Source organism: Nanorana parkeri, unplaced genomic scaffold (genome assembly GCF_000935625.1).
Source record: "Nanorana parkeri isolate BGI_ZX_2015 unplaced genomic scaffold, ASM93562v1 scaffold200, whole genome shotgun sequence".
Lineage (NCBI taxonomy): Eukaryota > Metazoa > Chordata > Amphibia > Anura > Dicroglossidae > Nanorana > Nanorana parkeri.
In genome coordinates this window covers 1,617,430-1,629,306 of record NW_017306468.1, presented here as the reverse complement: position 1 = coordinate 1,629,306, position 11,877 = coordinate 1,617,430, and the positions used below count along the sequence as shown (strand labels likewise).

General features: G+C 40.3%; 1 protein-coding gene across 1 annotated transcript in view; it reads right to left on the bottom strand.

Annotated features, from left to right (window-relative positions):
* ZNF236 (zinc finger protein 236) overlaps positions 1 to 11,877 on the bottom strand; it is a 131,895-nt gene that overhangs the window by 55,617 nt on the left and 64,401 nt on the right. Inside the window, exons 13-16 of the mRNA XM_018555529.1 lie at positions 9,587 to 9,847; positions 4,199 to 4,440; positions 594 to 695; positions 362 to 510 (exon numbers count right to left, since the gene is read on the bottom strand). Coding sequence (XP_018411031.1) covers positions 362 to 510; positions 594 to 695; positions 4,199 to 4,440; positions 9,587 to 9,847 — 754 coding nt within the window. The remainder of the gene's footprint in view (positions 1 to 361; positions 511 to 593; positions 696 to 4,198; positions 4,441 to 9,586; positions 9,848 to 11,877) is intronic.

The window sequence follows — 11,877 nt, the reverse complement described above, 5'->3', positions numbered from 1 at the left end:
TTTTTACTACAATCATTTACAAGGAAGAAAAGGCTTGACTAAACTTAGGGGAGCAAGAGAACTTGATCCAGTAGAATCCACTGGTTCAGAACTGATCTTCCCAGTGGTTTAAGGAAGCTGTGAGATCTTCCATGGTTTTCATGACTTGGACAATGTAAATTCCCATACCAACCAGTGGGGTCTTTGGTGATTTCCATAGCAGGGTAATACATGCCATTGCTGAATTCGAGTTCAGTGGTTAACTCTTGCAGCGCGGGGGTAGCTCCACAGCAAGGGTTAACTTTGCTTCTGGCTGGAGCTCTTCTTTAAATATAATTTCTGCTGAAAAGTTACTAGCATAAGAAATAAACTAATCACTTACCACATTAATTGTGTCTGTGGGTACCTCCATAAGAGTTGGCTGTTGGTAACTAGTAGAGAGAGCTTGAGATTCAAGAGTGCTGGAGTCCTGTAACTGTTGCACAGCTGGGAAAGAAGTTTGTTGGCTGAATCCATCAGTTACTGTAAAGCCTAAAATAGATTTTACAATATTAGACACAATACAACAGTTGAATAGAAATTCATAAAGATGAACTTGGAATGAATGCGCTTACCTTGTGGTAGCCCTTGCTGATCATATGGCTGTGGAGGTAAAACCTGAGGCTCATAGTGGCCAATATTCTCTTGTAAGGCATGCTGAGAAGTCACAAATCTATCTGAAAAAGTACATACACCTTGAAAGAAATTTTTTGGGGGAAAAAGTTGTATGTTGGTAAAAAGGGTTGAGTAAGTTTATGGGTAAACAGTATTTTTTAAACCACTGTTCACATTGACATTTTTAGAAGGTTTATTTGTATTATGTGCAGATCTAATATTACCACAGCCAACAATCTCCTGATCAACTCCCTTTTAACCAAGTTGCATGTTTCACAAGGATTATGATAATAAATGTTCCTGAACGTTAGATATGGAATTGAATAAGAAATTCTTAGGATTGAAATAATGCTATAATATATTTATTCCTAAATATAACTGTACTGATTAGAAATATCTTTTCATCTTGTATATTCTTAGCTTTACTTACTTTGTTCGCTGGGAGTCTGTTTAAACAGCCCCGATGCTGGCGACGTACACTGTACGTCGTCAGTCACGAAGGGGTTAAGACTCAAGCTGACTGTCAGAACTGAGAGGTTGGTCTGACCGGATGTTTTCCAGCCCCTCAAGCTAGCCAAACACTGCTTGAATTTTGGCCAATTCCTGCTGAAAGCACCCCCTCTCCCCTTCTACAAAAGTTAATTTTAAGGAGCAGGAGCCAGTCCAAAAATTCTCGGCCAATCGGCAGCTGCATTAAACCATTGAGGATTCCCCACGGATGGGGAATCGGTGGGTTTCTCTCGTTCAGTCCGTGGGGCTAAACAAGAGAAATTATGAGAGTGTATGGCTAGCTTTACTTGCATATATGCCTCTTTTATTAAACTGTTAGGCACAATAAAAGACAGCATTGTATTATTAGCATAAAACTAAACATTGACACAAAATAAACTGTCAAATCTCAAATGCCTTCAAGCTCAGATTCTCAGCGGGATCTCAGGGTTAAGGCTTTTCTCCATAGTTCTCCTTAGGGTAACGGGAGGACACAAACTAGCATCCTCCCGTCACCCTAAGCTCAGTATACCGCGAGCAGTAGCTCGCGGTATACTGAGACGCCGCAGCATACCACGAGCTACTGCTCGCGGTATACTGAGACGCCGCAGCGGAAGCGGATCCCGACAATTACGTCTGGATCCGCCCAGCTGCGTGAGTGACAGCTGGCTCTGCCTATCTAGAGGCAGAGCCAGCTGTACCCGCCCCCCCCCCCGTCCGATCCGCCAGTCAGCGCTGGCGGATCGGGGAGGGGAGAACCCAGCCCCTGTCATGGTTCTCTGCCGTGACAGGATCGAGAGGTGAGCGAACGCCAGTATGTGTTCGCTCACTTCTCGATCTACTGAGCCGACCTGTGACAGTCTCATTGTCACAGGTCGGCTAGAACTATGAGGTGAGTGAAAAGCACTCACCTCATAGTTCTCCTTTAAGTACAGCTATGTAAGGGGGCAAACCAATATTTCATAAGTATTCCTGCAATTTTAAAATAATTTAAGAGTCAATATCAAAATTACTGCATACCTCAAGATATGACAGGATTTTAAAAAAAACTTTGCAGGGAGCTGTATTTGTTTTTAAAGTGGAATTTTAGTATTGCCCCTGTGAAAAGATATACTTTATGCCTTTAACCTCTTGAAGACCAGGTGTTTATTTTTTTTGTCGCCCCCTGTTTCCCAGTCTTCTTCCGGTTCATCCTTGCGGTCTGGACTCCACAAGCGGCTGCCGCCAGATCCGCTAAGTAGGTGCCGTCTCCCGATCGCCTAGAAGCCGGTGAGTGTGGGCAATGTGCGGGCTGATGGCATGTAGCTGTCCGCTATGTAGATGTAGATGTTTTGGGAGCCAATATGTGTGGGCAGTGTGCGGGCGGGTGGCGCGTAGCTGTTCGTGCTAAACGCACTCAGCCGCCATCAGCTTCCGGACACGCCCCCCTCCGTCATTCGGTCAGCTGTTCATCGATCCCTCACGATTCAAATCGAAGACCAGGTGTTTAGACCCCCTTCCTGGCCAGGCCATTTATCAGTGTTCAGCGCTGCGGTACTTTGACTGACATTTATTCCGTCATGCAACGCTGTACTGAAATTAATTTTATACAATTTTTTAATACCAATTTTTGGGGACAGATAGAGCTTTCTTTTGGTGGTATTTAATCACCACTGGGGGTTTTTATTTTTTGCTATATTTCATAAAATTTACTGAAAATCTTGAAAAAATTAAGTTGTTTTTTTTTTTACATTATGTTAGGAAACAATTATTATTACCCAATTTTTTTGTAAAATATAAAAGACGGGGTCACGTCGGGTAAATAGACACCAAACATGTCATGCTTCAAAGATGGTGCGCACCCACGAAATCGCAAGAAAAGCTACCATACCCAAAATTGACCACAGGCAACGCTTTAAAATCTTTACCGCTCATCAGTTTAGTGTTATCAGTGATTGATGACCCTAAAATGATTGCTCTCACTGTGACATCCGCGGCGATATGTAACATGTGCGGCGTAATGGGCGCAAACGCCGTTTTCCCAGGTATGCGCACACAACGCATGTTTGCATGCGTGTATGTATAAGTGGGGGCTTTTTAAAAAAAATGTAATTCTTTTTTATGTGTGACTTTAATTTTTTTTGGGAAGCAATTTTTTTTCCTATTTTTTTTCCCACTTAACTTTATTGCTATCACGTAGGGGGCAAAGAAACCCCCCTATGTGATAGCAAAAGATGTGACAGGTCCTCTTTATGGAGACATCAGGGGTCTCCAAGACCCTTAATGTTACCTAGGACCCCCCAAAGAAGCTGATGAAGCAGAGATCTGCTTCATCAGCTTCTCTCCAGCGTATGAAGCTGGAAAGTGACACAAGAATGCGGAAGTGATGTAATATACATCACTTCCGCATTCTGACAGCAGAGGGAGATTGTGTACCGACCTCCCTCTGATCCCCTGTGACAGAGGCACTATGCAGGTCCCGGGCTCGCACCAGGACCTGCATAGGAGGGGCTGCGGAGGGGGGTGTTTAACGGGCCGGCAATTCATACAAGTGATCCGCCGGCTCCATAGCTGGCGGATCGCTTGTATGTTAACAGGCATCGGTGCCTGTTTTTAAATTGATGGTGTTTCCCGCTCGCACGGGCGCTAGTGGGCGTGGCTGAGCGGATGTCTAAAGACGCCCGCTCAGATCTAGAGAGCTCCCGGCCGGCCGTTCTTTTACAACGGCTGGCCGGGAGGTAGTTAAAAAATGTGTATCTTAAGGCAAAACTTTGTTTCAGTTTTTAATCAAGTGGGGAATGGTTATAACCTCTGTCGGGTTTCTATTGATGTGCACCCTCTGGGAAGACTTTTCCCTTACTATTTGTCCTGGTAACCATTGTTAGTGAGGGAAAATCCGACATTTTGAGTTTTCACTAAAACAGAAACATACAGGAAATCTTCAAATGTGGACACTTGTTCTGATGACAACGGTCTAAGAGGGCTTCATCTCACTTTGGAGAGACTTCCTCTCACTTCCTGTTGAGTCTACAATTGTGCCTCTGTGTGTATTGTGTATGTATGGGATAATAAATTGTCATTACTGTTAAAGGTTTACCTTCTTCAGCTTGTAGAGGTTGTTCAGCAAGCGTCTGCTCTAGAGCAGGTGAGACCGTATCCATATCTGGCTGTGGGCTTAGCTGTAAAATTGCTTCCTGCTGTGTGGCTACAGAGGTTTGCTGATGTAGACTAGCCCCTTCTATTTCCACCTGTATTTGATTGGATACATGAATGTGATCTACTGGGGTTTCTTCAGAAGGCATAGGCTGATGTTGCTGGAGTTGGTGGGCAACTTCATATCTAGAAGAGTAGAGAATAGCAAGTAATACTAGCGTAAAGATTACTGTCAAGTGCTGCCACCTCGAAAAGCAATAAATAAGATGAATTGTATATAAACAAAAACATAGAAACTCATACTTAAAAAATCCACTGAAATGCAAAACACTTAAACCCCTATATAAAAAACTATTTTAATCAGTGCGCTTTTGAGTCATTATGACATTGTGCTTATACAACTAGCCCTCTCCTGTATATGACTAATCATCTGTGCTAGCTGATCAATGTGTAAGTTCTAGGGATGCACAGATATATCAGCTGCTGAAACATATTGGCCGAAAATGGCACTTTTGGCATAATGCCGAAATTTCCAATTTTTCTGGCCGATATAGCAGTGCAGCTGCGAGGAGAGAAACTGCTACAGGTGGCCGAGCAATGCGGGAGGAGAGCGCTGTGAGCGGCCAGCCTCTCCTTCCACACCGCTCAGCCTCCTGTCACAGATCGGCAGAGCGGTGTTTGGACGGAGACAGCCCGCGCTGCCACAGCAGGCTGAGCTCTGCTTGCTCAGCCTGCTGTGACAGTGTGTCAGGAAGGAGACGAGTGCAAACACTCAGTGATTAGTGATCGCTGAGTGTTTGTAAATAATTGAGGACAGAGTATGTTTACTGTATCCTCAATTATGGATGAATGTGAAGTGATCCACATCACCTCCTGTTCATTCATGATTGTGGTTATAGTAAACATACTCTGCCCTCATGTTATGAATGAACAGGAGCACTCAGCATAGAGGATTCCTGTTCATTTATAACAGGGGATGCAGAAAAAGAGATAGAGGACTCTGTGTCCTCAATCTCTTTTTCTATTTTAAAAGGGAAATATCAGGGGTCTGTTTAGACCCCCAATATTTTTCCGAAGCCCCTAAAAGTAAAGTAAAACAAAATATTTAGTAAAAAATGAATATAAAAAATTTAAAAGTTTATAAAAAATAAATAAAAATAAAATATTTTAAACATTTGAAAAAGTTAAAATAAAAAACATTTTCGGCTTTGGTCTGACATTTTTTTAAGTTTCGGTTTTGAAATTTTCTTTTCGGTGCACCTCTAGTAAGTTCCTATATCTGCTGAATGTGTTCCAGCATCCAGTTCTAATGTTTAATTCACAATATTGAGAAAGGTAGGAAAAGAATGATTTAGGGCTAAAAATACAAAAGAAAAAGTACCCATTAGTAATTTAGTCACTGTGCTGATGGAAGCTTTTTCTGATTGGATGGTTTGTGCTAACCTTTGCTCCGTCTTACTAAATAAGCCTCGCAGTATGTATAAAGTGTATGCTGCAAGAAAGAGGTATATAATGAAGGGCTTGTTGGCACCATGTCCATTGACCGTACGCATTTTTCTACACATCACCGCACATGTATGGTGTAAACAGGGCACATAGAAAACAATTGTTTGGGGGTGTGCAGAAAAATTAAGCTAAATGAAAATGGTAAGAACAACCCTAAGAAACAGAAGAGGACTTTCCAGTCCTCTAACAGCTCCCACCTTCCTTCTGTTTTGCCTTGCCTGCCTAGAAGGTGAAGCAAATAGAAGAACATATAGAAGGAGTGTTTGAGTTGAAAAACCTATATTCACCTATGTAAGTCATTGAAAGTATTTTATAGTAAATATAAAATCAATTTGTTAGCATGAAATATAAGGGGACACAATGATCACCTTCAAAATCTTAAATCATGGGTAGGAGAATGTTAAGACACTGTCAGCAAGACCTTCCTACCAAGGCAACATATTTTAATACTGATACAATACCTTAACATTGATAAACCTAATCAAGGATGACCAAACCACCTACAGGACTTACCCTACTGGTCTGATAGGGTAAATAAAAGTTCTCTTGACTATAAAGATTTTAGATATGCTATATGAGACAAGAAAAATGCAATATATTTTTACCTAACATTTAAATTCTAAGCAGAAAAATGTCCCCAGTATTGCCAGGACGTATAGATTCATTAGATTCATAGTGTTGAATAAAAACAGCTAGAGCACCAGAACAATGCAGAAGAGGCTTCACAAGGATAGATACACTCAGGCCTCGTGGTCACGTTTGGTAATCCCTGCAGTATGAACTGCATTTATAGGGCAAATGCTGGGCCTCTATTTAACCGACAAGCAAGGGATATAGAACACATATTTAATGCAGAACCTTCCACATCACAGCAGTCACAATCACAATAGTTTCAGTAATGAAAACACGGTCACAGGTTTCCCTCTTGTAATTAGAAATGTCTAATAAAATTATATACAGTATATATATACACACACTGTATAACTGTATATATATATATAGCAAGCTGGATGTATTTGTATACATATATATTTTTATACATAAATGAGTCATTATTTGATAGGAATAAATGTACTGTTCCATTGAGATCAGAGAGACTCAGTAAAAAGACAAAAAAACCCCATCATAATAATACCATATATTCTGTTCACAGTAGCTGTGGTTTGAGGACAATAGTGGCCCTGTCTGCATTCAGCAATTACAACAACTGTAATTAGGCCAGAGGAAAAAAACCTGTACAGCAGACCTAGAAACTGACATAAACAGTTTTATATTGGGAGGGAAAAAAAGTTGAAAATGCAGGAGACATTGTCAAATGTAATGTTATTAACATAATTGTCTGAGTATTTTTGAGTATTTTTAAATATATTTAATCTTAATTCTGTTTATTATCTTGAAAAATAGTTTGAAGCCTAGGCATACAATTGTGAATAAAGAGGTTTCAGTAAATATCAAATTACTGATTTAAACAAAACATGACCCAAGGTTAATTTAAAAAAAAAAATCATATTCCCTCGGCTTTAAATGAAACCTAACATAGACCTGTGCAATCTGAACTGAGCATATGATGAAAAAAATGCATAAGCAGAAGATCCTTTCAATGGAAACTGCATATCAAAATGTAGGAGTAGATCTAGAGATATGGGCAATTGAACTTGCATGCAAATCCTGTCTGTACCTGTAATATTCAAGTTTGGGCCCATTCCTACCTCCTCCTTGTTGGTCCTTTAATAATATAACTGGCCTTAAAGGAGAACTATGAGGTGAGTGATTTTCACTCACCTCATAGTTCTAGCCGACCTGTGACAATGAGACTGTCACAGGTCGGCTCAGTAGATCGGGAGGTGAGCGAACACATACCGGCGTTCGCTCACCTCTCGATCCTGTCACGGCTCTCTGCCGTGACAGGGGAGGGGCTGGATTCCCCGCTCCGATCCACCAGCGCTGACTGGCGGAACGGACGGGGAGGGGGCGGGTAGAGATAGGCAGAGCCAGCTGTCACTCACGCAGCTGGGCGGATCCCGGCCCAATTGTCGGGATACGCTTCAGCTGCGACGTCTCAGTATACCGCGAGCTGCTGCTCGCGGTATTCTGCGCCGTCTCAGTATAGCGCGAGCTACAGCTCGTGGTATACTGAGCCTAGGGTGACGGGAGGACGCTAGTTTGTGTCCTCCCGATACCCTAAGGAAAACTATGGGGAAAAGACTTAACCCCATAGTTCTCCTTTAATCAACATTTGAAAGAATTTGTGGTGGGCTTCACTAAACCCTGGCACACACCGGTACCTGTGTGAAAGCACTTACACAGTTTAAGCACATTAGGCACATGCCAAGCCCATTCATTTCAAATGTAAACACCTTTTTATAAATGCCCTGCACCAAAATGCATGGCACTTTCATACCATGCGTTTTGGCACGATTTTGCACATGTTCCTCCGGCACAAAGGTGTGAATGGGGGCCCGGTCACACCCTTGCGATTTGTCATGCAACAATGCACTACAAGGTGTATCCCATTATTATCTACAGTGTTCGTTGGCACCTATGCGTTGCACTGCCGTGCGACTTAGAAATAGGTGCCCAGTATAACTGATTCTTCTCTCAAAAGTGTGGCTGCTGCGAAAAAACACGTCATAGTGGACCTGATTGCTCAGGAAGCACAACTACAAACAAACAACACAAAAGCAGGGTAGCAGATAGAAGGAAGGTGATGCCTAATTATGTCATAAAAGATATTACTTGTCATTGGCTAAAACATAAACACCAACAAAGCATTAAAATGCATGAACAATTTAATGCAATGCATCAAAAACATGCATCAATGCACAGAAAAACACAATACAAAATGCACTAAAATGCATAAATATGCACATGCAAAGGTGTGAACAGACACTTACAGGAAACACTGAGATTTGTATACAACTCTCTGCACACAACTGTCTGCCTAGATCTCTGTATCTGATGTCTCTTTTGACTTAAATTAACCTCTGCTAATGCTTTTTTTCCATAAGAATTATTTGAATAGCATGTGTGCGACATGTTTACTTTAAAATTGGATTTAATCAGATGTAAAACCACCAATTAATACACTTCTGTATTTATCAAAAACACTAAATGTGGTTGTTTTTTTATGGAACTAGTATAAGTAAATTAATGTTTATACCAGCTTGCTATAATCCTTTGTACAGCAACATTCAAACTAGAAGAGGGAGGGGCAACACCAACAGACGCAGCTGCAGTGCAAACATACTGAAATTGAATATGCTGGAACACACATTAGAAAACAAAAAAACACAGAATTTTGGCTTCCGTCAAAAAAAAAAAAAAAGTACATCAACGCAACATGTTAACAAAATGTAAATCAACGCACTTCAACTGAGTGCACTAGTTCCATTAAAAAACACATTTAAATGTTTTTGATAAATACAGAAATGTTTTAATTGGTGGTTTTACATCTGATTAAATCCAATTTTTAAATTAAACATGTCACACACATGCTATTGAAATAATTCTTATGGCAAAAAAGCATTAGCAGAGGTTAGTTTAAGTCAAAAGAGTCATCAGATCCAGAGATCTAGGCAGACAGTTGTTTGCTGAGAGTTGTATAAATGCTAAATGCAATGCATGTGATGTGAATCCAGCCTTTGTCTTCACAATCCTCTACAGACATTAGTTATACCAGTAGATCTAGGCCTAATGCATTTTGAAAGTAAATGTGAGCTCATAAATAAACCTTTTCGACTTTATTTGAATGTAACTTTTGTACTGGAGTTCAGCAAACTACACACTTATACACGTATACACAAACATTTAAATATTTCTCATTTACCTGTGAGTTTTCATGTGTTTTTTACAGTTCAAGGAGGTCTTAAATGTTTTCTGACAATAAGGGCACATATACGGCCGAAAGTCATTATGAATACCCATGTGACGCCGGAGACTGCCACCTGTCGTAAAAGCTCCATTACATATAGGGCACTTATGGGACCTCAATCCAGTATGAGTTCTAACGTGTGCTTTTAAGACTCCAGATGATGCAAAGCCTCTTCCACACTGAGTACACTTAAAGGGCTTTTCACCAGTATGAGACCTATGATAGAAAAAAAACAAATATATTTACATTTCCTAAAAGAAAAAGAGACACAAATATGTGAAGTTGTCTCTAACTAGCAAAATCTTTCTGTTCTTTGGGAAAATACTGTGAAAGTTTCAAGGTGGTTGGTATTCTGCACCAAGTCTGTTATTCCTAAAGATAAAACGCTTGGTAGAAAATTGATCCAAATACAAAATTGGCGAAACATTAGAAACATAAATAATAGGTATTTCTCATATACCCAATGAATTATGTTGATACTACAATGACATTTTCCAAGCAGTTACATCATACACATATATGCTTGTTTAGTTTTAGACGAAGTGGAAAAAAGTGTTAGAACCCACCTGGTTTTATTTTAGTTTTTTTATGTCCCCACTGAGAATCTATCCTCTGGGGCACAAACTGCAAGAAGACACTATTTTTTTTAGTAAAATGGGTACCATCTGTGTCTTCCTGTTGCATTGAACACCGTTACCTTCATTTATTGTCCTGTTGTCACAGGGACAGAAAATGAGGTGAAATCTCTCCAACAGGGTCTCTAACAAATTACCCAACAACCCCACTCCCAGCACCTTAAAGTGACACTTAACTCAGGAGTTAAATCTTAAAAATGCATTCAAGTACCTTAACTGTTAACAAAAGTGTTTCCTTATTTGTGTATCACTCAGCTGAAGAGCCTCAAATCATCTCTGAATTCATGCTGACACTGCCCTTTCTTCCCTATATGAGTGTTGTGAAGTAGCCATTGCCCCAAGCTCGCTCCCGTGATGGACTACAATCTCACGTTTAGTTTACTCATTTGTATTGAGATTGTAGTCCATCACATGAGTGAGTGAGGAGTGACCCAGATACTGGTGAACACAATGAAGTGGTAAAACCCAATATTAAACCTGACTTAGCATTTAGAAGAGCTTTTTCCCTTTTATAAATTAGAACACATGCCATATCTGTCCTCAAGTCTCACTAACATAGGTAATAGCAATATTTTGAGTTGCTACCAGAACAGGAATAGAGGGAGAATCTTCCAGTGGAGACAATTGTTTCCATGACAACTGTTTAGGAGATTCAACACACATTGGAAAGATCCCTTCTCCCTTCCTGTTGAGTCTACAGGACAAGAATCAAAAGGAAATCTGTAATGAGACACAGATGGCTAAAAATAAGCAAATAAAAAAAAAACTGACAGTGGTTTTAACTCTCCCCAACTCAATTCAACATGAATAAAAATAGTTTTGGCTTTAGAAAAAAATTAAGCAAAGAAAATGGAAGGCTCAGATATATATACACCAGATGTTTATTAATTAAAAGATATCCATTTGCCATTTAAAGTATAGGTTCGGTTGTGATGCACACATACTGGATCCAGAGAGAGTAGACTCCTGGCCATGGCTGGAACAGCTTTCAAATGCTCTCCTAACAAAAGGGTTCCACTGCAAACAGCAGGCAAAAATCAATGAGTGTCACAGAAAAGCTAACTCATCATTATGCAGGAAATAGCCAGTGCTTTGCTAAGTGTTCAGCTATTCAGCTCACTACATTCTTTCAGCCACAGACCTGGACAGCGCTGGGGGACATGAGGAACATGTGTCAGACAGCGTGTCATGACTAACCAGCCTGATGTCAGGAACTAAGTGCCGTTATCTTTCCGGAAATCTGTGCCAAAAACTGAAAGCTAATCTATGCCTCACACAATACCCTTGCATGAGTGGCCTTTAAACTAGAAGAAAGAAACTCCTATAACCACAAGAGCTCTTATGCTGGACTCCCTGACATTTTTAGAATATGGTGTGTAGTAAGGTGTGTAGTGAAAACCTATGTGGTAACTGCTATTCTTGCTGAAAAGACACGTTATTTTAAGATAATGAGATAAAGAAAGAATACAAGGGTTGGTACTGGATCACCAAGTGTTGAAAGCATACACAATGATTTAATCTTTTGTTTATGCAGTTTTATATACTTTGTTTTATACTGCATGAACAACAATATCAATATCTAAAAAGTAAAGTAATCTTTATGTATATTTG